At 42.8% G+C, this 24916-nt stretch overlaps 1 protein-coding gene across 1 annotated transcript; it reads right to left on the bottom strand.

The window, feature by feature from the left end:
• Positions 1-1295: 1295 nt before the first annotated feature.
• On the bottom strand, positions 1296-24225 carry KLHL31 (kelch like family member 31). Its single transcript, XM_043450586.1, has 3 exons — positions 24033-24225; positions 7617-8821; positions 1296-5893 (listed from the first exon to the last, which is right to left on the bottom strand). The coding sequence occupies exons 2-3, from the start codon at positions 8786-8788 to the stop codon at positions 5161-5163; spliced, it is 1905 nt and encodes a 634-aa protein (XP_043306521.1). The 5' UTR covers positions 8789-8821; positions 24033-24225; the 3' UTR covers positions 1296-5160.
• Between the last annotated feature and the right edge of the window lie 691 nt (positions 24226-24916).

Below are 24916 nucleotides of genomic sequence, written 5' to 3'. Positions count from 1 at the left end.
TCACTGCTAGTCTTTCTACCGAGTTTGCCAAGTACACGGTGTGCGAAATGGTTATTCCTTTGACACACAAAGGAGTAATTTCATGAAATAACTTCCTGTGTATTATGATTTGGATAGATGGTATATGAATGTTGGGGGAGAGGAGTCAGTGGTGGTGCTAACCTGCAGAAGAAACTTGGAGTTCTGTGGGGGTTCAAAGAAAATGCAAGGAGACTCTGGGGCCCTTGGCCGGGAGGCTCACGATTGGGAATGTCACCTCTGTTTCTGTTTGGGGCCCAATCCCTGGTGGCTAGGTAGTAAAAAAAATTCACCTGCAATGTGGGCGACAAAGGTTCCATCCCAGGGTTGGGAAGATGCCCTGGAAGAGGGCATGGCAACCCACTCCAGTATCCTTGCCTGGGAAATTCCAGGGACAGAGGAGGCTGGCGGGCTACAGTCCATGGGGCTGCAAGAGTAGGACATGACTTAGCGACTAAACCACCACAACTAGTCTCTGTACCTGGTCATGAGACTTTGGGAAGCTTAAGAAAAAGTTATTTCTGCCATTTAGAATTTTCTAGAAATGACTGAGATGGCCTCAACTGAGTTTTAATATTTTACAACTAGGACTTCCCTGGTGGTCCAGTGGTTAAGACTTTGCCTTCCAATGTAGGGGGTATGGATTCCATCCTTGGTTGGGGAGCTGAGATCCCAATGCCGGAGCCAAAAACCAAAACAAAAACCAGAAGCAATATTGTAAAAAAAAAAAAAAATCAAGAAGGATTTTAAAAAATGGTCCACGTGTAAAAGAAAAAAAACTTTACTGCTAAGTCAGATCAAAGGTTGAACACCTCGTGTTGGTAACATGTCATTTGCTCGTTTGGATGGTGAGGAGGAAGGGGAAGGCTGTGAGGCTGGTCTCGGCAGCAACAAGATTTCATTTCCTAAGTGGTGGTTTCGTTGCAAATGATGATGAATCCGAGTCTGTTCCGGGTTGGCTGTGGTCAGGGGGGAACCAAGATGAGAAACCACACTTAATCTAAGACTTAGGCATGGTCAGGAATGACAGACAAACCTGGGCTTCTGTCTGAGTTACAAAGCAAGGCATTAGCAATGCTTTATCCCTTTTTATTTTTCACTAGTCTTCAGGTTATTGGAACAGCTTTTTAAATGATTTGTTGCTTCCTTTTTTGTTGTGTTTCGTTGAGGTGAGTCATCATGAAAACAAAATAAAGAAGAAAAAAAAAACAAAACCAGCCCCCAACTATCACAGAAAGAACACTTCAAAGCTGCCCACGTCTCATCACTGACAAAGCGCTTGTTGAATGCAGCTTTATTGATGGTGAGGAGATTATAAACAGGATATACCTTTTAGTTTGTTGTTCCTTATACAGTACAAGAATGTTTTAAGCAAACAAAGAAATTTTTGGCCAAAATCTGCTGAATAAACACAAAGATTTTTAAGGAGTATTCAAGACAAGTATTTTATTTCTGGTTCCCTGAGAGGGGCATTTAAATGATCTTTACCCTCTCAATGTGCTGAAGGGTAAATTGTTAATGTTTTAGAATCTTTAGTTCTCATAATTACCATGGAGGAGTGTTTAGGAAACTAGTCTGCAATGTTTAAAATATGAAAACACGTATTGAAAAATAATTCCTTTGAATTATTTTTGTGCTGGAGAATATACCCATCAGTGGCTGGGCTGGGAATTCTAGTTTATTCAGAGAAGACTCATTCAGAGTAGATGGCATAAACTCATTTCTTTGTAACTCTGGAAAAAAAATAATTAAATGAAGTGATATTAGTTTCTTTTATCTAATAACTTGGATGAATTTGGAAGATATTTGGCCAGGGTAACCAGCAAAAGATGGACCTCTTAACACTTACATATTTCCAGGCAAACCTCTAACTACACGGACGTTTGTAAAATACACTTACTATAATGCTGCTCTGCCTTAAATCATAGAGCCAGTCAGTACATCCTCACATCCTTCTTACCTCAATTATACCTCCTCACTCATAACACTCCACTACCATCTAATCCTGGTTTAGAATTATATTCATATGCACCATCACTGACCTCCTATTCATAACCATTCTTACAACATAGGAAGCAAAAATAAAATCCATCCAACGCTGCTGAAAGCAACTAGCACATCAGGGATAACAATCTGGCACCAAAAGTCTAACTAAAAATGGACAGACTACAGTCTGGTATCCTGGAAACCTTCACATCAGATCTCTGGCCCATTCCAAAAAAGAGAGCTTGAATTTTATTATTTCAGCTGCTGGGTGGCCTGCTATTTCTCTGATACATTGAACTAATGCTTTTATTTTATCAGAGAACAAGTTACAAAAATAACAAGTCCTTGGCTTTCAGAAAAATAAAAAGAGGAACAGGGTTGGATCCTAAGGCCTGGAAGTGTGATTGATTATAAGTTTAAAACATAATGAAAATGAAGTAATTTTCCAGTTGGAAAACATGGAGATGTCGTCAAGTTTTCTAGGAACACCTGCTTCAGTAGTTGGGTTAAAGAGTGTGTTTCCCTTACATGTGGATGGTGACAGGCATCATTTTGATGCTATATACTTCCATGTCTTTCAATTGTCCATGCAGGATGTTCCAAGATGTAAAACTTTCACCAACCCTTATGTTCCATGCTCCCTACTAATTTGTTATGTCAGAAATTCTGGAATTCCAAATTTCTATCAGTTTTTTGCTTATTGACCTAACTGTTGAGGCAGACGAAACAACAGCAGTTTACCCAGGAATCTGGTTAGCGAGGATATTTGTATGCTCTGAGTCTTCAGGCAACCAATGTAGAAAATACATTAAATGGCCATCTCAAACGATCTGTCCATTCTAACACACGCTCTCTTCCAGAAAGTCACTACCGAATTTTTGCATATTTTATCAAGCTCTGATGGATGAAAAATCTTCTACTTTCAGCATCTTTTCTCATTCTTCCATGATAAAATATTATAATTGATTGATTGTATTTCATTCAAATCTTAGGTTCCCCACTTCAAATGTTTCTAAGATCTCGGTGGGAGACACATCTCTTGGTGAGCCTCAAGAAATTATGTCTACTTATTGCCCACTTATGGCCTGTAACCCACAATACATCACTTTTCTCTCTCAAAATTAACAATGTGCTATAGATTTCTCAGTTGTATAAGAATATATCATAGCAAACTAAACAATATTACAGTCACCCTCATGTTGGCTTTGGAAGTTGTGGCCAAAATAATTTATTACAAATTAAAAGTTAATTTTACCAGTAGTGCTGCAAGGACAAAAGTCTATCTATACATTGCACAATTGTGACTTAAGAGCTCAGTGATATAACCGGCTCCATACCCTGGCTTCTCACACGGCTTTATTTTTCAGCCTGGGACAGTGAAGAACCAAGGAGCAGGTCTGTTCTGTATGCCCTGCATGGGGAGAGGAAACAGCCCAATGTTTTTATATTAATAATGTCTTATTCTCAACCTACGGTGTTTTAGCCTTTACCCAAGTGTTACCATTAAACACGCAGAGACTGAACTTTCTATCAGGGGCAATGATATAAAATTGTTCCACAAAATGTACTTTGTGAACCACTTTTCACAGTTCGAATAAAATATTTTAAATATAAATATTGTAACTCTAGCCATAACCTATCTACACAAGGTGGGAGAGGAAGGGGTTCATGGAAACCTAGTTATACTGTCAGATACTCATGTTTCACCATTTAAATACTTTGTCTTATTTTTTCAAAATCCATTTGCACGTAACCCATAATTGATAGGCCCTTCCTCTCCAAAACAAATGAACTATCAAAGAATAAAAGGATAAATTATAAGAAAGGAAAATATATATCATTTACTACCATCATTCCTTTGCTCCCAAACTTGGCAAACATAATAAAATAAAAAAGGGATATGGAGTGGATATAGTTTCATTTGTAAAGCTAATTTGCAACAGATGAAATTTTAAAAATATGTAATCAAATGGGCATATATTATTTTAACATTTCAATGGGAAATGAATGTGTTAGATTTTTAATTAAGAAATCAGGATTGATATGAAATGGTAAACAATAGGATTTACCAACAGGAAAATCCATTCATCCCACTTCTGCCAAATCCAGAAATTCTAAACATTTCCTTCATTTTCACTCATCTAAGAGTAGAAGAAATCAAATTATTGTTACTGGCTCCATAACCTTTGGGCTCTGTATACTTTAAGTTAATGATCCTTAAGGACAGACTTTTATTTGATGTTCTTCTGGGGGTCCTACATGAAGGTCAAGGTTGCCTTTAACCATCTTGGGGTAGTTTTTAGATTAGCAATTATATCAGTAATATCAATATTCGCAATCCCTTTAACAGGGAAGCAAAGTAAAGTGCAAATACTTCCAGGAGAAACAGAAAAATGATTTAAATTTACACTAGAAATGAAATGACTGATGTCAGTTTCTTCTCTGAGAGTAGGATTTTATAGTAGGAAATACTCTGGAGGGCCTGAGGCATGGAGGAGGGAATCAACCTTAAGCCAAAGGCGTCAACCTGGCAGCCCCGGGTGGAGTCCCTGTTACCTTCCAGTCGGATTCTCATCTTAAGCTTTATTATTTTCCTCCTGAGATGCCTTTCGAAATCTTTTACTCAGGCACGCATAGGAAAAGAAATTGCATTGAAACATAGAATTAAATCTTGAGTCCTTATGAATCCAGATGGATTTCCATTTTAAAATAAAGTCTATAAAGAATATTTTTAATTTCCTAAAGAAAAAATAAGAGGACAATCAACTTCTGTAGGAGAGATCTCTTACTCACTTAAGCTTCGTGTGTTACTAAAAGGCGGAAGCACCATCTCCAGGGTGGGTGTAACCGCTCTAGTTTAAAAAGGATGCGGCGATGAAGTGCGCACCGCGAGTCCTGCCTGCCACCCAGTGGCCGCTGAAATCAACGGTTTCTTGACTCTCTTGGCTCTGGCTCTGTCTTTAGATTAAAAAAATAAATAAATAAAATCGACAGAGAGATGGATGATGCCCCACCAGCAACTGCAAACCCCCAAGACGGGTGCCTCGATGGATCTGAAAAGACCGCCCCGTAGTAAATGTTAGATATTTTCCTTCCCTCTCCCCCAGCTCACGCGTCGCCGCGCCGGCCGCCCGCTCTCCCCGCGGCGCCCGGGGCTCAGATGCTGACCGGCGCCGAGGACACGGAGCTGGCGCGCGACTCGCGGGTCACGGGGTTGGGCATGGCCAGGGCGCAGCACGACACGCCCACGGTGGCCTCGGGCAGCTCGTCGTCCTCCGTCCACTCGTTGAGCTCGGGGTTGAAGCACTGGATGCACTTCTTGTACTTCCTCTCGCCCTCGTTCCAGCCGCCCAGCAGGTAGGCGCGGCCGTGCAGCACCGAGGCGCCCGCCGTGCTCACGCCCACCGGCAGCGGCGCCGCGTAGCTCCACTGGCCCGAGGCCGGGCAGAAGCTCTCCACGGTCAGCACGTCCACGCGCTCGCCGCGCGGCCCCAGCTGGCTGCCGCCCATCACGAACACGCGCTCGCCCAGCGCCACCGCGCAGTGCCAGCCGCGCGGCGTGCCCAGCGCCGGCCGCTCCTGCCACGCGTCGCGCGCCGGGTCGTAGGCGCACACGGAGCGCGAGTAGGCGCCGCTGATGTAGCCGCCGGTCACCAGCACGCGGCCCTCGGCCACCGCGCTGGCGTGGCAGCAGCGCGCCACCTCCAGGGGCGCCTTGGGCAGCCACTGGTTGGCCGAGGGCACGTAGCACTCGAGCGAGGCCAGGCTGCCCTCGGCGTTGCGGCCGCCCACTGCGTACAGGAGCCCGTTGAACACGCTCAGGCTGAAGTGCGTGCGCCGCTGGGTCATGCTGGCCAGGTGGATCCACGTGTTGAAGCGGGGGTCGTACCTGGAAGTGGCAGAGCAAGCGTGACAGGCTGGCGGGAGGTACCCGGGGCTGGGGGAGTAGGTGAGGGGGAGACCACCAGCCCGTCTGCGAGGGGCCCGGGGACCCAGAGCAGCCCCTTGCCGGGATGGAGGCTGCTGAGCCTCTCTGATCCAGTATCAGAGTGGGGCCCTTGGGAAAGGCAGGGCCGGAGGGTGACTCCCGCTCCTCCCGCGTGTAAAACCGGCCACAACCGCCCCGCTGAGATGACCTCCGTCCCCCTTTCCTCTGTATTTAAATATCCATCCTCCATCCGGCAGGACTTAGGGGATGCCGGCGTGGAGGAGGGTGGGGCCGGAATGTGTGAAATCAGAGAAGGGAAAAGGAGACGCGGCCGCTTGAAGGCCAATTCCACGTATCCTCAGACGCCAGCCCCCTCGCAGCTCATCCTCACAGCTTTATCAAGATAGGGGTTGACTAACTGGGTTTGTTTCTCTTTTTCTCACAAATCCCTTCTTGTTCACACACCTCTCCTGGCCACTGGCACCGAAAAGCTAGTCACTATCGTCTGTTTAGAATGAAAACAGTAGAACTCATGTCTCAGCGCATCAACAAAGCTAAACTTTGGATGCTTCTCTAATTTCTAGCGCTTATTATTAATAATACGTCAGATTTTTTTTAGCGTAGGTATACACTTTTTTCAGTGTTCAACGTTACAATTATTATACCATCAGCATTGAAGTCAATACCGCAAAAGGTCGAGTTATCAGCTGGAGGAAAAGAAGCAACCATAGGAGACTAATACTTTCCTATTTCTGTAGTTCCAAGTATTGTAAACACAGAACTGACTCTGTTTGTTGTTCATTCATGTTTGTCTCATTTCACCTTCAAGTCAAGACTTAACCATGGCTATCAAGGCTAAAAATCATTAATTGTTTAATTTAAATGACACGTGCATGTAATAAAATAGTAAAGAATATTTTTTTGATTTACTAGATGAAGTTTCAACTCTTGTTCATTAGTTATGTTTGGCTTTGAACCACTACCACAGTAGAAGCACTGCTTTCTGAGTATTTCATGTGTATGTAGGTTTCATTTTTTATTATAAATATACAAAAATAACATGCATGTAAATTTCACTTTCTGCAGGATTCATTATGCTTTTGCTCTCTACATGCATCAAAGATATTGATGGTATTTAGTCTTTAAAGAAAGGTTTAAAATTAATTAAAATTAATTAGCTGTCACATTTTTAATAATCTCAACCTAGTTGCCAGTTATGAATCTGACAGTCATCAGTAACAAGCCAGTTATGAGTCTGACAGTCATCAGTAACAATCCACTTAAAAGAAATTTTGCATCCTTTTAATCTTTCTTACTTTGCACCCAGTTTTTTTCAAAAAGGCAGGGTATCATGAGGAGCACCCTGATCAGAAATGAGAACATGTGAATTCCACTTACTAGCAGTATCACTTCCCTGAGTGTCAGATTTCTCACATGTAAAATCAGAATCATCACACTCTTCCTGGCTTGCTTCACTGGCATATTCAGAAATTTCTAGTGCAGAATATATGTGAGTGCATTCTATAAAATGTGAAATTTTATATATGTGTATTGTGGCATTATTATTATTATTGATTTACTGAGCCAGTGACCTAAGCTAATAGACATGATTAGCTTCCTTCTATGTCAGGGCAGTTCTCTCATGATATTGAACCATTTCTATTTCTAATAAAAGAGTCAGTACCTGCAGAAATTGCTGACTGCATGCTTGGCTTGATTTCTTGCATCGTTCTGGTCTTCCCCACCAGCCACGTAAAGAAATCCATCCATCACAGCCACACACTGATTAAAACTCTTGGCTGGCATCTCTGTAAGCTTGCTCCATCCGATTTCAGGGTCTCTATACAAGACGTCTCTACTAAGGGACTTCTCTGTAAGGCCTGGGCGGCCCCCCACAGTGACAAGCACACGGCACCCCCCTCGGATTCTCGTGCGTCTAGACTGTAATGTGTTCTGATGATAGGGAAGGAGGTGGTAGTTCATAGCATCTACAAGAAGCTTGTGACAGTCAGCATCTTGCATCATTCTCGGTACTGACTGAACATAATTGACCAGGTCTTGTGCAGAGATGGTACCAAAGCGAATATTGCTCAAGAGATCGGCAGCGTATTTCACTCTCTTTTGGTCAAATTCTAACCATTTCATTGCAATCTGGAATGCTACTATTTCAGAAGGCAACTGTAAATCATCATCTATAAGAAGTTCATTAATTTGCTCAAAGGTAAGTTTCATAAAATGATCTGTTTCTGCAAATTCAAGGAAGTTATCCCGGATAAATTTCTGGGCGGCTGCCTTTGCGTTTCTCAGGGAGTATGTTTCGGCAATGTTAGCAATGTACATGCAATTCTCAACGTTCATCTCTTGTATCAGAAAATCACTGCACATCTTGACAAGGGTGTGGATCTGAAGATAAACAGCAGCAGAAATGATGCTTCCTATGGTATACAGGGAGAGGGTGAGCTTTCCGGTGTAGGCATATGCAATGACCGTGGCCAGGCCCAGCGGCGCGATGTCATTGAGATCCACCCTTTGGGTTGAGGGGTCTTTTTTCAGGATGTTGTAAAAGTACTCACTGCATGAAGCCATCACTGACTTGTGAACATCAAAGGATTTGGTTTTGGTGCCAATGACTAAGTCACAAAGGAAGCCCTCCTGCCTCATTTTACTCAAACCTTCCAAGAGGTTGGGGCCATAAGAAGCATCTGTCAGTTCAGAAGAAATGCAGCTAAGGCCATTGCCTCCTTCCAGGAGCCCATTCAGAGCGTTGAGCTTGTTGAGGGGACTGTCTTCCACAATGATGGTCATCTCATTGACATCAGCTTTGTTCTTTCTGACGGTCTTCTTTTTGGGGGCCATGTTGGCAAACACACTGGCACAGGCAAGAACTTGCTGGAAAAAAATGAAAAGACACAGTTTTAATTGTGCTTTGAACTTTGAAATACTACCCTGAGAAACTTTTCTCTCTCTTTGTAAGATAGTAGTTTTTAAATGGCACAATGTAGATTAAGTCTCAAAAAAAGATTTAAAGACATTGAGCTAGATCCACATCTTATTGACAGTTGACTTAAGCAGCAATCATTGCAGACAATGCTAGAAAGATTTGTTATCAAATGAAACCTCTCAGTAGCTATATGGACAAATTTTATACAGAAGAAATGACCAAATATTCTCTGATCTAGCTGTACAATAATTATGGAATAAGTTAAACATCATTTCAAGCACTCAGTTTGCACTCAGGAAGAAGTGAATTATAACTATGCTTAGTCGCTCAGTCATGTCTGACTCTTTGCAACCCCATGGCTACAGTCCGCCAGGCTCCTCTGTCCATGGGGATTCTCCAGGCAAGAATACTGGAGTGGGTTGCCATGTCCTCCTCCAGGGGATCTTCCCAACCCAGAGGGCCACCAGGGAAGCCCAAATTAGAACTGTTCTGAAGTTTTTCTCAATGAAAGACTATAAACCTAAAACTCAGGAATTCGTGTTAAATGTAGAATATATATTAGAATACATGTGGCTTATAATCAATGGATAAGGACTTGTAATGATGTTCAAGAGCTTCCTACTCTGCATAGTCACTAAAATAATTTCTAAATGATGCATATATACACACAAACTCACAAACTTACAAGAACTAGAACAAAATAGTTAAAAAAAAATCTTAGCATCAAAAAGATACTTAAGCATAACATAAAATCCAGAAGCATACAGGGAAAGACTGAACTCTGAATGTTAAAAAGTGAAAACTTACATCTATAAAACAACACCAATGTTTAAAAGACAAGCAACAGACTGTGAAAACAAATATTTGTAACATTTTTGACAGATAAAAGGTCAAAGTAAAGTTAACATGTATCTATTTTTATTTATTTTACTGTTTGGCCACACCTCACAGCTTGTAGGATCTTAGTTCTCTGATCAGAGATTGAACCTTGTCCCCAGCACTGAGTCCTAACCATTGGACCATCAAGGAATCCCCTAACATGATATTTAAAGACCTCCTACAATTAAGAAGTAAAAGGTTAACAAAGGAATCTTTGTAATAGAAAATGGTTGCTAAGGAACATCAATAAAAATGTTATATAAACAACAACAAAAAAGGAAGTAAAAGGTAACTCAACTAGAAAATGGATGAAGACTATGACCAGGTAACTAGGTTGTTCATAGAAAATAAAACACAGAGTTAATATTTTTTTAAAAAGCTAAACTAACAATAATCAGGGAACTGTCAACTGAAATCCAGAGAGCTTTTTATTTTTTGTGGTCAAATTTTGCTTATCAAATGGTTAAAATATCTTAAAATACACATAATATCAGATGTTGGTGTGGTACGCTCCATACATTGTTGATGGGAAGATAAATTGATACAGACTTTTGAATAATAATTTAGCAGCCTATCAAAAACAAAAAAAAATTTATGCTTTGACACTAAAGTTCTAAGTCTACAATGTGCCTCTTAGAAATATATTTATACAGATGCTGACATGAAGGACAGTAACCATTTCATATTATCAATATCATAAATATTTGAACCAGCTTCTAAATCTATAGGGAGTGTAGGTTTAGCTGTATATTTAGAACTGTGAACAGCTCTAATATTAAATGTAGACTTGAAATATATTAGAAAAGTGAAAGTGAAGTTGCTCAGTCATGTCTGACTTTTGGCGACCCCATGGTGTGTAGCCTCCTAGGCTCCTCCGTCTGTGGGGTTCTCCAGGCAGGAATACTGCAGTGGGTTGCCATTTCCTTCTCCAGGGGATCTTCCTGACCCAGGGATCAAACCCAGGTCTTCTGCATTGCATGTAGACGCTTCACCCTCTGAGCCACCAGGGGAGCCCAAAATATATTAAGTTTACCAAATAAATACATAGATCTTAAAGTTCAGTTCAGTTCAGTCTCTCAGTCGTTCTGACTCTTTGTGACCCCATGAACCACAGCACCCAAGGCCTCCTTGCCCATCACCAACTCCCGGAGTTTACCCAAACTCATGTCCATTGAGTCGGTGATGCCATCCAACCATCTCATCCTCGGTCCTCCCCTTCTCCTCCTGCCCTTAATCTTTCCCAACATCAGGGTCTTTTCAAATGAGTCAGCTCTTCACATCAGGTAGCCAAAGTCTTGGAGTTTCAGCTTCAGCATCAGTCCTTCCAGTGAACACCCAGGACTGATTTCCTTTAGGATGGACTGGTTGGATCTCCTTGCAGTCCAAGGGACTCTCAAGAGTCTTCTCCAACACCACAGTTCAAAAGCATCAATTCTTCTGCTCTCAGCTTTCTTTATAGTCCAACTCTCACATCCATACATGACCACTGGAAAAACCATAGCCTTGACTGGACAGACCTTTGTCAGCAAATTAATGTCTTTGTTTTTTAATAAGCTGTCTAGGTTGGTCATAACTTTCCTTCCAAGGAGTAAGCGTCTTTTAATTTCATGGCTGCAATCACCATCTGCAGTGATTTTGGAGCCCCCAAAAATAAAGTCTCTCACTGTTTCCACTGTTTCCCCCTCTATTTGCCATGAAGTGATGGGACCGGAGGCCATGGTCTTAGTTTTCTGAATGTTGAGCTTTAAGCCAACTTTTTCACTCTTTTATTTTCACTCTTTTATTTTCATCAAGAAGCTCTTTAGTTTTTCTTCACTTTCTGCCATAAGGGTGGTGCCATCTGCATATCTGAGGTTATTGATATTTCTCCTGGCAATCTTGATTCCAACTTGTGCTACCAAAGGAAAATTTTATGCAAAGATGGGCTCAAAAAAGGACAGAAATGGTATGTACCTAAGAGAAATAGAAGATATTAAGAAGAGGTGGCAAGAATACACAGAAGAACTATACAAAAAAGATCTTCATGATCCAGATAATCATGATGGTGTGATCACTCACCTAGAGCCAGACATCCTAGAATGTGAAGTCAAGTGGGCCTTAGGAAGCATCACTACAAACAAAGCTAGTGGAGGTGATGGAATTCCAGTTGAGCTATTTCAAATCCTGAAAGATGATGCTGTGAAAGTGCTGCACTCAATATGTCAGCAACTTTGGGAAACTCAGCAGTGGCCGCAGGACTGGAAAAGGTCAGTTTTCATTGCAATCCCAAAGGAAGGCAATGCCAAAGAATGCTCAAACTACCGCACAATTGCACTCATCTCACACACACGCTAGTAAAGTGATGCTTAAAAATTTCCAAGCCAGGCTTCAGCAATATGTGAACCGTGAACTTCCAGATGTTCAAGCTGGTTTTAGAAAAGGCAGAGGAACCAGAGATCAAATTGCCAACATCCGGTGGATCATCAAAAAAGCAAGAGAGTTTCAGAAAAACATCTATTTCTGCTTTATTGACTATGCCAAAGACTTTGACTGTGTGGATCACAATAAACTGGAAAATTCTGAAAGAGATGGGAATACCACACCACCTGACCTGCCTCTTGAGAAACCTATATGCAGGTCAGGAAGCAACAGTTAGAACTGGACATGGAACAACAGACTGGTTCCAAACAGGAAAAGGAGTCCATCAAGGCTGTATATTGTCACCCTGCTTATTTAACTTCTATTCAGAGTACATCATGAGAAACTCTGGGCTGGAGGAGCTCTTAAAGTATCACAGATTAAATTATTTTGGCCCTTCTCAAAATATTGGGCATGGTCATCAGAACATGCTAACCCTGGCTTTTTAGATGGATTTTATCTACAGCCATGGTGGCATTCACTTTCTTGTGAAATTAATGGCATTTAAAATTTTTTATTTTTTATTGAAGTATAATTGATTTACAATGTCATATTAGCTTCAGGTATACGGCACAGAAGTTCAGAATGTATATATTCTTTTTCCAGTTCTTTCCCCTTGAAGGTTATTACAAAAATGCTGCGTATAGTGCCCTGTGCTATGCAGTGGGTCCTCGTCGGTTATCTGTTTTGCATACAGCAGTGTGTGTGTGTTACTCCAAACTCCTGATTTATTCCTTCCCTGCCCCACCCTGTTTCTCCTTTTGGTAAGGGTAGTTTGCTTTCTGTCTGTGGGTCTATTTCTGTTTTATAAATTAGTGCATTTGCATTTTTTTCGGTTTCACATATAAGCAATATCATGATATTAGTCTTTCCTACTTTATGATACTCTGTAGGCCCATCCATTTTCTTTTTCATTTTTAAAATAACAAAGTCATGTGGTTGGACCTAGAGAGTATTATACAGAGTGAAGTCAGAAAGAGAAAAATATTGTATATTAATGCGTTTATGTGGAATCTAGAAAAATGGTCTAGATGATCTTATTTGCAAAGCAGAGATAGAGACACATGGACACCAAGGGGAAAAGGGGTGGTGGGGAGGGATTGGGAGATTGGGACTGACTCATATATGCCACTGATACTACGTATAAGATAGATAAAGATAACTAATGAGAACATGCTATACCGCCCAGGGAACTCTATTAAAGCGCTGTGCAGACTGAATGGGAAGGAAGTCTAAAAGGGTTGGATGTCTGTGTATGGCTGACTCACTTTGCTGTATAGTAGAAACACAAAATTGTGAAGCAACTATACTCCGATAAAATTAATTTAAAAAGAAAAAATCATGTTTCCCACCAAAAATAATAAAATCAGCATGTGTAGTTCAACAGTTGACAGTTTGTTGTATATCATTCCAGATTGTATGTGCTTGTGCATACAGATATCTGTAGATCTTTCAGGGCTTCCGTGTGGCTCAGTGGTAAAGAATCCACATACCAATGCAGGAGATGCAGGAGATGTGGGCTTGACCCCTGAGTCGGGAAGATCCCCTGGAGGAGGAAAGGCAACCCACTCCAGTGTTCTTGCCCGGGAATTTCAGGGACAGAGGAGCCTGGCAGGCTACAGTCCATGGGGTTGCAAACAGTTGGATACGATGGAGCGACTAAGCAACAACAATTTCCTTGATATAAATACACTTGTGGTTGGTTTTACGTTGTCAACAACCAGTTTGCTAAATTCCTGAAAATATAAATTGGTTCTTATAAGCTCTAGCATACCACTGTGAGACAACTTATCTCAACTCTGTGCAACTGTGTGAACTATAGCCCGCCAGGCTCCTCTGTCCATGAGATTTTCCAGGCAAGAACACTGGGGTGCGTGGCCATGCCCTCATTAGGGGATCTCCCTGACCCAGGAATCAAACCCGAGTCTCCTACGTCTCCTGCATTGGCAGGCGGGCTCTTTATCACCAGTACCACCTGGGGAAGCCCAAAACAAGTTTGTGCTGTATTATTCAGCAATTTGCTTTCTTCACTTGGATGTACTCATGTACATCTTTCCGTATCAGCACACACATACATTTATCTCATTCTCCTTAATGGCTGCAGAGACTCCCACAACAAGGATATATAAAACTTGTTCAATTATTCTGTTATTGATGGGCATTTAGGTGTTTAGCTATTTTACCGTTTTTGAAGGGTGGTGTGTGTGTGTATTTTAAGTCTCACTGAGGGGTGACACTTAGCTTTGATTTCCCCTTGAATACTTTCAACTTAATTACTACTGGAATAGATGTTTTAAGAATTCTATAACCTTTCTATTGTGTTTGTTCTTGTTCTTTTCCATGTGGAAGGAGAGAAGCAAGTAGGGAAGAAACTGAATGTCTGTCTCTTTGCCGGGCCTTTTGTCTTCCTCATTAAGCTCTACTTGTCATGTTCACATTTATATCTGCTTGCAAGACTGGAGCATGTTTGTCCTTCCTCTTTCTTCCTTGTGAGCAAAGCCACATGCATCCTTACCTGTGAAGTGGATTTTCAACCCACCATCATTTAAGTCTTCAAATGCATTTGACTTATGTGGTGAGTGACCCTTTATTGGATTTTCCTGGGGAAAATTTAAAAAATTTTGTTTAGCAAGCAGTTATCAGTGTGTGGGCGGCACTGTGCTAGGAGTGAGGGAGCAATACAATATGCAATTCATGGTAAATAGACAAGCAAGGACAAGTACGAAATGACGGCAAGAGAGTAGGGAAGAGCAGCAGAGTACTAAAAAAATAACAAACAGCAGTTTCTACCACTAGGAGCACACATGTGTTTTTGGAAGAAGCCCTGTCTGTTTTTCCTGGAGGAATCCCTATGGGCAGTTTTTCACTCATGTAGATGTAGGGCTTATAACTACGCATCAGTCTTTGTTTTGGAGGACATCAGGGAAATCAAATAATACACTTCTAAATAATCCATGAGTCAAAGAAGAAATCACAAGGGAAATTGGATCTTATTTCAAACTGAATGATAATGAAAATATGATGTAAATACCAGTTTGCCTACTTATCTGAAGTGTGACTTTTCATAGATTACGAACCTCTCAGAACGGAGTACAGAATGAAGCAGGGCAAAGGCTAGTAGAGTTTTGCTAAGAGAACGCACTGGTCGTAGCCAACACCCTCTTCCAACAACACAACAGAAGATTCTACACATGGACATCACCAGATGGTCAACCCTGAAATCAGATTGATTATAGTCTTTGCAGCCAAAGATGGAGAAGCTCTATACAGTCAGCAAAAACAAGACCGGGAGCTGACTGCGGCTCAGATCATGAAGTCCTTATTGCAAAATTCAGACTTAAGTTGAAGAAAGTGGGGAAAACCACTAGACCATTCATGTATGACCTAAATCAAATCCCTTATGATTATACAGTGGAAGTGAGAAATAGATTCAAGGGACTAGATCTGATAGACAGTGCCTGATGAACTATGGACGGAGGTTCGTGACATTATACAGGAGACAGGGATCAAGCCCATCCCCAAGAAAAAGAAATGCAAAAAAGCAAAATGGCTGTCTGATGAGGCCTTACAAATAGCTGTGAAAAGAAGAGAAGCGAAAAGCAAAGGAGAAAAGGAAAGTTATACCCATTTGATTGCAGAGTTCCAAAGAATAGCAAGGAGAGATAAGAAAGCCTTCCTCAGCCACCAATGCAAAGAAATAGAGGAAAACAATAGAATGCGAAAGACTAGAAATCTCTTCAAGAAAATTAGAGATACCAAGGGAACATTTCATGCAAGGATGGGCTCAATAAAGGACAGAAATGGTGTGGACCTAACGGAAACAGAAGATACTAAAAAGAGGTGGCAAGAATACACAGAAGAACTATACAAAAAAGATCATAATGACCCAGATAATCATGATGGTGTGATCACTCATCTAGAGCCAGACATCCTGGAATGTGAAGTCAAGTGGGCCTTAGGGAGCATCACTACAAACAAAGCTAGTGGAGGTGATGGAATTCCAGTTGAGCTATTTCAAATCCTGAAAGATGATGCTGTGAAAGTGCTGCACTCAATATGTCAGCAACTTTGGGAAACTCAGCAGTGGCCGCAGGACTGGAAAAGGTCAGTTTTCATTCCAGTTCCAAAGGAAGGCAATGCTAAAGAATGCTCAAACTACCACACAATTGCACTCATCTCACACGCTAGTAAAGTGATGCTCAAAATCCTCCAAGCCAGGCTTCAGCAATATGTGAACCGTGAACTTCCAGATGTTCAAGCTGGTTTTAGAAAAGGCAGAGGAACCAGAGATCAAATTGCCAACATCCGGTGGATCATCGAAAAAGCAAGAGAGTTCCCAGAAAAACATCTATTTCTGCTTTATTGACTATGCCAAAGGCTTTCACTGTGTGGATCACAATAAACTGTGGAAAATTCTGAAAGAGATGGGAATACCAGACCACCTGACCTGCCTCTTGAGAAACCTATATGCAGGTCAGGAAGCAACAGTAAGAATTGGACATGGAACAACAGACTGGTTCCAAATAGGAAAAGGAGTCCATCAAGGCTGTATATTGTCACCCTGCTTATTTAACTTCTATTCAGAGTACATCATGAGAAATGCTGGGCTGGATGAAGCACAAGCTGGAATCAAGATTGCCGGGAGAAATATCAATAACCTCAGATATGCAGATGACACCACCCTTATGGCAGAAAGTGAAGAAGAACGGAAGAGCCTCTTGACAAAAGTGAAAGAGGAGAGTGAAAAAATTGGCTTAAAGCTCAACATTCAGAAAACTAAGCTCATGGCCTCTGGTCCCATCACTTCAAGGGAAATAGATGGGGAAACAGTGGAAACAGTGGCTGACTTCATTTTTGGGGGCTCCAAAATCACTGCAGATGGTGACTGCAGCCATGAAATTAAAAGACACTTACTCCCTGGAAAGAAAGTTATGACCAACCTAGAGAGCATATTAAAAAGCAGAGACATTACTTTGTCAACAAAGGTCTTTCTAGTCAAGGCTATGGTTTTTCCAGTGGTCATGTATGGATGTGAGAGTTGGACTATAAAGAAAGCTGAGAGCAGAAGAATTGATGCTTTTGAACTGTAGTGTTGGAGAAGACTCTTGAGAGTCCCTTGGACTGCAAGGAGATCCAACCAGTCTATCCTAAAGGAAACCAGTCCTGGGTGTTCATTGGAAAGACTGATGTTGAAGCTGAAACTCCAATACTTTGGCCACCTGATGTGAAGAGCTGACTCATTTGAAAAGACCCTGATGTTGGGAAAGATTGAAGGCAGTAGGAGAAGGGGACGACAGATAGATGGTTGGATGGCATCACCGACTAAATGGACATGAGTTTGAGTAAACTCCAGGAGTTGGTAATGGACAGGGAGGCCTGGGGTGCTGTGGTTCATGGGGTGGTCGCAAAGAGTCGGACACGACTGAGCGACTGAACTGAACTGAACCTCTCAGAGTCTGCACGGACTTACTTCTAAAGGAAAGATAACAATAGTGCTTGCCTGTAGGGTGGTCCATGGAAGCTTAGTGAGGAAGCATCTGTCCAGCATTTAATAGGGTATCTCGCAAAAAGTCAATGTTCAAAAAATTTGAATTGTTGTTGTTAAAACCAACAGCCCCTGTTATTTGTGTTTAGAAGAATAAAGGAAGTAACCTGTTTAAACTTTGAGGTGAAGCCCATCAGAGAAAGCAGCCTCACTATGGAGAAGTAATCAGGGGATTAGGAGAAGATTTCTGGAAAAGTAGACATTTCTAAGGGATCTTTGAAAATGCCAGGGAGAGAACTGGAATTCATGCAATGACATAGGCTGAAGAACAGGTTATTTTTATGTTGCTATGAATAAGAAGGGTAACCCTGGAAGTTTAGGAAACCTGGGACACAGATTATGTAAACAAAAGAACTGAGTATATGGGTGACTTCCCTGGTGGTCCCCTGGTTAAGACTACCCACTTCTGTTGCAGGGGGCACTGCTTCCATCCCTGGTTGGGGAACTAAGATCTCATATGCTGCATGGTGCGGCCAAAAGAAAAATAAAAAAGCAAAACAAGAAACTCCAAAACAAACAAAAACACGGATTATATGGATCTATGACCCTGGACTTTGGAATTCAGATGAAAGGAACTGTTTTGTTGGGGTGAAGTTAGGATGGGAAAGTTTGCTGATAACAAGAATCTTGCTGGCTCTAGTACTGAAAGCTTTTTAAGAGGAGTAGGTATGGGGGTGGGTGGAGGGGAGGGGGAACAAGGGCTTTAAAGCAGAGGAAATGCCCCTGTGGAAGCAGAGAGGGATGTGCAGACCAAGATGGCTGGAGTGACGGAGACAGGTGGGAGGTAACACCAGACTGACCCAGAAAGGATGCTGGGCCCCTGGAAGGGTTTGAACTTGAGAAGCTGGTACACGACTGGGAAGGATAAAGAGACCTCCAGGAAGGAGAGAACACACTGAGGCTTCCTCTGCACTCCGTCACATTTCCGCCACGGCTTCCTGCTCTTGCTTCCTGTTGCCACCTTCTCTTTCCTCCATAGTCTGGCCTTCCCGCTTCCTGCTGCCCTTGGTGTTCACTTGGAGACCTCTCAACCCTCTGTCTGAACCCTCTTGCCCTTGTCCCATTTCCCCAGGACCCCAGGGTGAGACATCAGCTGGTCTGATAGATGATCCAGGCTAATCCATCAGTGGGCAGACCTAAGAGGTACTCTTTCTCCCAGAAATGTATGGTTTCTTGGTGGTTTTTGTTTTTTTTAAATTAGTGTCCTCCTGTCACTCACATACAAATTTCTAACAGAGTTGCCACCATGGAACATTTATTTTTTTTAAGTATTATTATGGTATATTATTATTTAAATAATATTTTAACATATTAATTTAATCTTAATGTTATTAATATTTTAAACACATATATATTTTTCAAATAAGAGAGGGCTTTTAGAGTCCTCAAAATCACTTTGTAAAGGCTTCTTTAGCTCTTAGATTCAGGGGACCTTTTAAGAGTTTTGAAATCAGAGCCTGAAGACCGCTTCCTGGTAGCCTATTTCCCCAGATCCGCTCATATGTTCAGTCTTTCTTTAAGAGAGCTGCCTTGCATTTTGTTTCTAGGTCTGCACCTCAGAGATAAAGCTCTCCAGGCACCGGCCCAGGGGTGCTCGGTCAGGGCTGTGTTCCTTCGGTAACACTGCAGACGCCTCGGAGGAGCCTGGGACCCAGGCTCACTCCCTGGAAGCTGGGCCAGGTCTTGATGTTGTCCTCTCATCTGCGGAGACGGTCACCGCCTCCTACACCCTGGGCAATGCTTTTCCTCTGGTGTCTCCCAGGGGGACAGGGCCCTGGCCATGGTGCTTCTCAGTTTAGGGTGGCTGCAGGGGGCTCCGGGCCTGCTGCAGGTTCGACCAGCTTGCTCCTGATGGGGGAGCAAGACCCAGAGACTCTGTTCTCAGCAGGCTCCCTGGGAAGCCTTCGATGACCCTCTGGGCCCCTCACACCAAGGCCTTTCTGACCTGACACGCTAGGGACAAACACCATACACTCTCACCATGCCACATGACTAACACACCCAGGATTTTTCTACCATCACACTTAAATGAAAAGCAAAGGCAGCCTTAAAGGAAAGAAGCTATAAGCAGGCAGCCTGGGTCATGAATGGAGGAAAAGGGGAACACTTTAATTCACTTCCATTCACTCATCTGGTGGTGGTGCTGGGTTGCTCGGCTGATGGTGTGGGCTTATGGAGAGAGATTAGAAAAAGAAGGAATATTCACAGAAACGTACTACTCAGCCCCAAGGTCATATGTGAACATGTAGTCAAAACAATCTACACAGGAACCCTCACTGTATTTTTCAGTTATTATGTGTGGAAGTGTTAGTTGCTCAGTAGTGTCTACTCTTTGCGACCCCATGGACTGGAGCCTGCCAGACCCCTCTGTCCATGGGATTCTCCAGTCAAGAATACTGGACTGGGTAGCCATTTCCTTCTCCAGGAGATCTTTCCAATCCAGGGATCAAACCCACGTCTACTGCATTGGCAGGCAGATTCTTTACCATCTGAGCCACCAGGGAAGCTAATATATGTGTGTGTGTGTGTGTGTGTGTGTGTGTGTGAGTTTTTACAATTATACAAATGTTCATTATGCACCCCTGGGTCATACTGTAAATGATCACAAATGATGGCCACAGATGATACCAAAATGCGGCTGCATGGGAGAAGCAGAGGTTATGCCAGGGAGTTAGTTGCCTGTACACGTCCTTATATGATCCAGACTATAATCCAGGTGTTGAGTAATCAGTTTGGAAAGCCTTCCTTTCTTATTATATCAACTCGAAGCTGGATGAGGGTTCTACTTGTTGTTTTCAAAGCATTTTTCTTTTTTTAATGAGCGAGCACTTTGTGGCCAGTGGCTCAGTCCCACACCCTGGGGAGGGCTCTGACTGGGGTCACAGTCAGTCTGCATGGGGTCTGCATGGTCAGCCTAGCTGAGCAGCCTGCGGCTGGGACACTTGCAAGACTGTTTCTCTTTTTTTTTTTCTGAAGCACAAAGGGCTGGATTCTCCCTCCCCGCTGTGGGGTTCTAATGAGTCGTCCCCTTGGGATGGAAGAACTTTTCCAGCACCCTGGGACCGTGAGTGGCCCTGCCATAGCAGGACACTCTGGACAGAGCAGGTCCAGCCCTGGCAGCTGAGGCTGTGTCATGGGAGGAGCAGCTAATCGGAGGCACTGCCAGGCCCCTTCTGTCCCTTCCCTTTTTGAGTAAGAGAGGTGCAGGGTGCAGACGGCTGCAGAAGGCTCCCAACCAGCCATGCTTCCATCCTGTGGAGGGAACCCGGAGAATTCTTCTCTGGTCTTGAACCCCACAGCCTGTTTCCCCCTCTGCTACATCTGCTGTCTCCCACAGCAACCTCCCGGGTGCCCTGGAAGAGCTGCCCATTAGAAAGTGGGCAAAAGGCAACATAAGGCCACACTCTCCTCCCACTGCCCATCACTTCTCTCAGCACTTCTGCCATTTCTATGACAGCAGGATCATGTATTCAACATGTGATCAATGAGTGGGCAGTTACATGAGCTGTCAACTTTGCTATGATCTTTTGTCTTTGAAAATTTTAAGTATGTGAATTATTAACTCCTAAATATAAATCATCAAGCATGAATCTAGACTCTGTATTCAATGGAAACCATTACCTTTATTTCTACCTAAAATGTTGATAATATTTATAGAACTAGCAAACGATGAGGACTACTGTGTTCTGTGCCTAGGTGAATACATGATTTTATTTTTATAAATTTAAGCATCATGAAAATTCTAAAACGGCAGGTGATATTATGTTCACTTTACAAATGAAGAAATTAATATTCTGAGAGAGTTTTAAAAATATATCCAAATTCACACACTGGGTACATAATGTGTAGTGGAGCAAAGATACAAACCCAGATTGAATCCTGACCCCCTATATTACCTTTACATCCAGAGCAGCTTGTAATCTTTCATAGGTTGAAAAGTTAGCTCCTTCCAACATGAGCAGATAGAGACTAAATGAGGTGGAATTCGAGTTTATAATTTCAAAGGGTAGATATGGAGAACATGAAATGGTTCTTTCTGGCTGCAAACACTGAAGCTGCCCTTCTCAATGTGAGACAGATTTGTTTAGAGACAGTCAGAGCCTGTGAGTTTCTTTATCTTATTAGGGGTAGCAAAGCTATGAAACTCTAGTAGTTTGGGTAAGCCAAAAGCAAAAGCAGGTTCAAGGAGATCTTGCATGAATTTGTTGACTAGAGAATCAAACACTTCCTTTTAAGTGTTAGGTTGAATACGAAGATATCAACTTTAGCTTGAAGACAAATATTGCCAATTTCTTATGGATCAACTTAGCTAGAGAGCTGTCTATCTATAAAGTGTACAGACTCTATACCTAAAGCTACCTTCTGTTATCCAAACCTGAATATATGATGTAAGGACACTGTGCTAAGATTTTTGGTCTTGATTTTGTTGAAACTTTTAGTAAAATAGCTCTTTCTTGTTGCTAGTCTTTGGTGTGTGTATGTTAAGGTTGTGAGAAGTGAGGTTGGAAATCTGGTTTGTAAGACTAATGATCTGGTCATCACAGAACTGAGAATTGGGTTTTGGTGTTAATGTTGCCATCTGAATGATCTGTGGCAAAACACTCAATTTTTTAGGATTTCAGTTTAATCATCTGTCAAATGAGGAGGTATATACCCTTCAGTTCTAAAATTTTACAGAGAGTTAATAATAAACAGCTGGCTTTTGCTGTTAGAATTGTCAAAGTCTGGTCTGTATCACTTCTTCTCCCTGATCCCCCTTCAATATGGCCTTTTAGACCTGTAGTATCAACTCATGATTAACCATGGATAAACCAACAGAGATGGGGGATTCTTCATCCTGGGATCATGCATTTGGGTCTGAGTTACCATCTTTAGCAGATAAAAATAGAAGATTTCTAGATAAATTTGAATTTCAGAAAAACCACTAATCATCTTTTAGAATTTAAGTATCTCCCAGGCCATATTTAGGACAAACTTATACTAAAAACTAAAAACTTATACTAAAAACTAAATTCAAGGTACCTGGCTGTCCTGAATTATATCCGGCAACGCTTTTCTGGGTTTTCAGGAGTCCAGGAATTGCATGAAAAATTCTGGACTATTACGAAAACATATTCTGCAGCTGTGTTTATGTGTATTTTTCTCTAAGTGAGCCCAAAGCTTTCATGGGTTTGGAAAAAAGTCCATAACCCCAAATATTGGGTTGACCAAAAAGTTCATTCGGGTTTTTCTATAACATCTTTTTGGCCAATCCAATAGATCCGGAACCACTGGACCGAAATGAGGCTGCCAAGAAATGCTAATGTAATTCTACCCACCCTCTTTTACTAGGGGCAAGTCCATGTGGTGGGATCACACTTGTCCCTCCTGGCCTGAAACAGATTTCAGATGGAAACTCCTAGAAGCATTGCAGACTGGAGCCGTCACTTCAGAAGTAAGAACGCGCTCTTCCTTCCACCCTCCACCCTGCCCCCTGGGAGGCCTCTGCCTGGTACAGCCTGGGCAGCCTTGTGTGCCCAAGTGTCCCCATCAGCCTCCTGCCAGGCCGAGCTGGGATCCCAGAGGGCCTTCTCGCCAAGGGGCGGCAGCTGCGCCCGCCCGGCCCCAGCACATTCCAGCCACCGCGTGTGTCCGCCCGGCAGCTCCGGGAATAGAAACAGCCGGCCTCTGCCTCTTGCCATTTTAAGCGAAGTCCAGCTTTAGGGGGGTTTTCCATTTTACTGTTCCACTTCCAAAATGATTTCTAGCATACAACACACGTCAGTATTGCCACAGGTGCACATTTGGAACAAAAACTTGTTTTAAAGTTAAATTAAAAGCTCTTCTTTTTTTTGCAGGAGACATTTTGTCAATAGGCTCTAAACTTTCCGGGAATTCAAAGAGCTGTCTGATTTGTTGGTACCGATTTCAACACAACGGATTATATTTTATCTAAACTTATCATATACTAAATGCTCCTGATGTTCCTGATAAAAATGAAGATGAACTTTATGAACAAAACCCCAGAGGTTTATTTTCCCCGCCTTCCTCTCTAACACAGAAAAAGAAAAACCTACATTAGGCATTAGAGGCTTAAAATGATTGTTAGAAATGATCAGTCACTTTGCTTTTATAAGTCATCCCTAGCATGCCTTTCTATGACTATACTTCCTCCTCATCTGTCATATTCCTTAGATTTTAATAAAATGTTTTCCGGCTCACAGCTTAAGGACTGGAGGACCTGACCGAGGGGAGACCCTTGTCGATAAAATCACTACCACCGCGAACACGCAGACACCCCACTTCTACTCTCCGCCATTCACCCCCCAGATTTGGAGACCGGGGCCCCAGCTCCTTACCCTCCTGTGTGAGGGGCGTCCCCGACTTGTGATGCTGAAGTTTCAGCTGCAAACTCCTTTTGAGAAGCAATCTGCGGAGGGAGGGCGGAGAAAGACCCGGTGGGGAGCCAGCAGCCACCTGCCGCTCCAACAGCCGCAGCGCTTAGAGTGACCCTTCCCCGCCCCGCCGCCGCTCTGCCCTCCGCTCCCTCTCGGGCTTCAATTTCAGGCCACCCCGGGGCAGGGGGCGGAGCCTCTGGTTGGTGGAGAGGGTTTGGGTTTCCCGATCTCCCCACTTATTGAAAAACAAAAAATAGTCAAGCCCCCATAACTGAGAGTGAGGAGAGAAAATTAATTAGGTGAATATTTAATTGTCCGAAGCAGATTAGAGTGTGTGTGGATTTGGTCAGTGAAAGGGAAGGTCGTGGAGAAAATGAGCTTCTGGAAAGGTAAATAGCCTGGTCAGCTCAGGTCCTTTGAGAAGACTGGGCTTATAAATAGACTGTTCTTTAGATGAGGCGCTTCTGGTAGCTCGCACATGGCACCGTCGTCATTGGAGTCATCTCACAGATCCACGGGGCGAGGTTCACGACCAGCCCCGAATCTCCGGTGGTCCCCAAGGAGGCCTGAGATGAACAGGCACCCCGGCACACACAGAACTTGGGGAAATACTTTGGCAATGCTTCCCGTAGGGGGAGAAACATAGAGGGTTATAACTGACCGCAAGCTTTAAATAGGCTCCGGGAGTGTGAAAAGGCTGCTAAAAAAGTTACCCTGATAGTAGGCTGCAATAATAGAAAAACAGATCATGGAAAATAAATGTTCTAATTATTCTTGATTAGTCAGAACGTGCGTTCAGCATTGCTTTGCTGCCGTGGCTCGCTGAGAAATTCTTCTGTATCTGG

The sequence above is a fragment of the Cervus canadensis genome, chromosome 28 (assembly GCF_019320065.1).
Source record: "Cervus canadensis isolate Bull #8, Minnesota chromosome 28, ASM1932006v1, whole genome shotgun sequence".
Lineage (NCBI taxonomy): Eukaryota > Metazoa > Chordata > Mammalia > Artiodactyla > Cervidae > Cervus > Cervus canadensis.
This window is presented reverse-complemented; position numbering and strand designations above follow the sequence as displayed.

Excerpts from the sequence above, each read along its gene's own strand:
- KLHL31 (XM_043450586.1), bottom strand. The coding sequence starts at position 8,788 with ATGGCCCCCAAAAAGAAGACCGTCAGAAAGAACAAAGCTGATGTCAAT. Across the intron at positions 5,894-7,616 it reads GCAGTCAGCAATTTCTGCAG|GTACGACCCCCGCTTCAACA; the intron begins GTACTGACTCTT and ends TGCCACTTCCAG.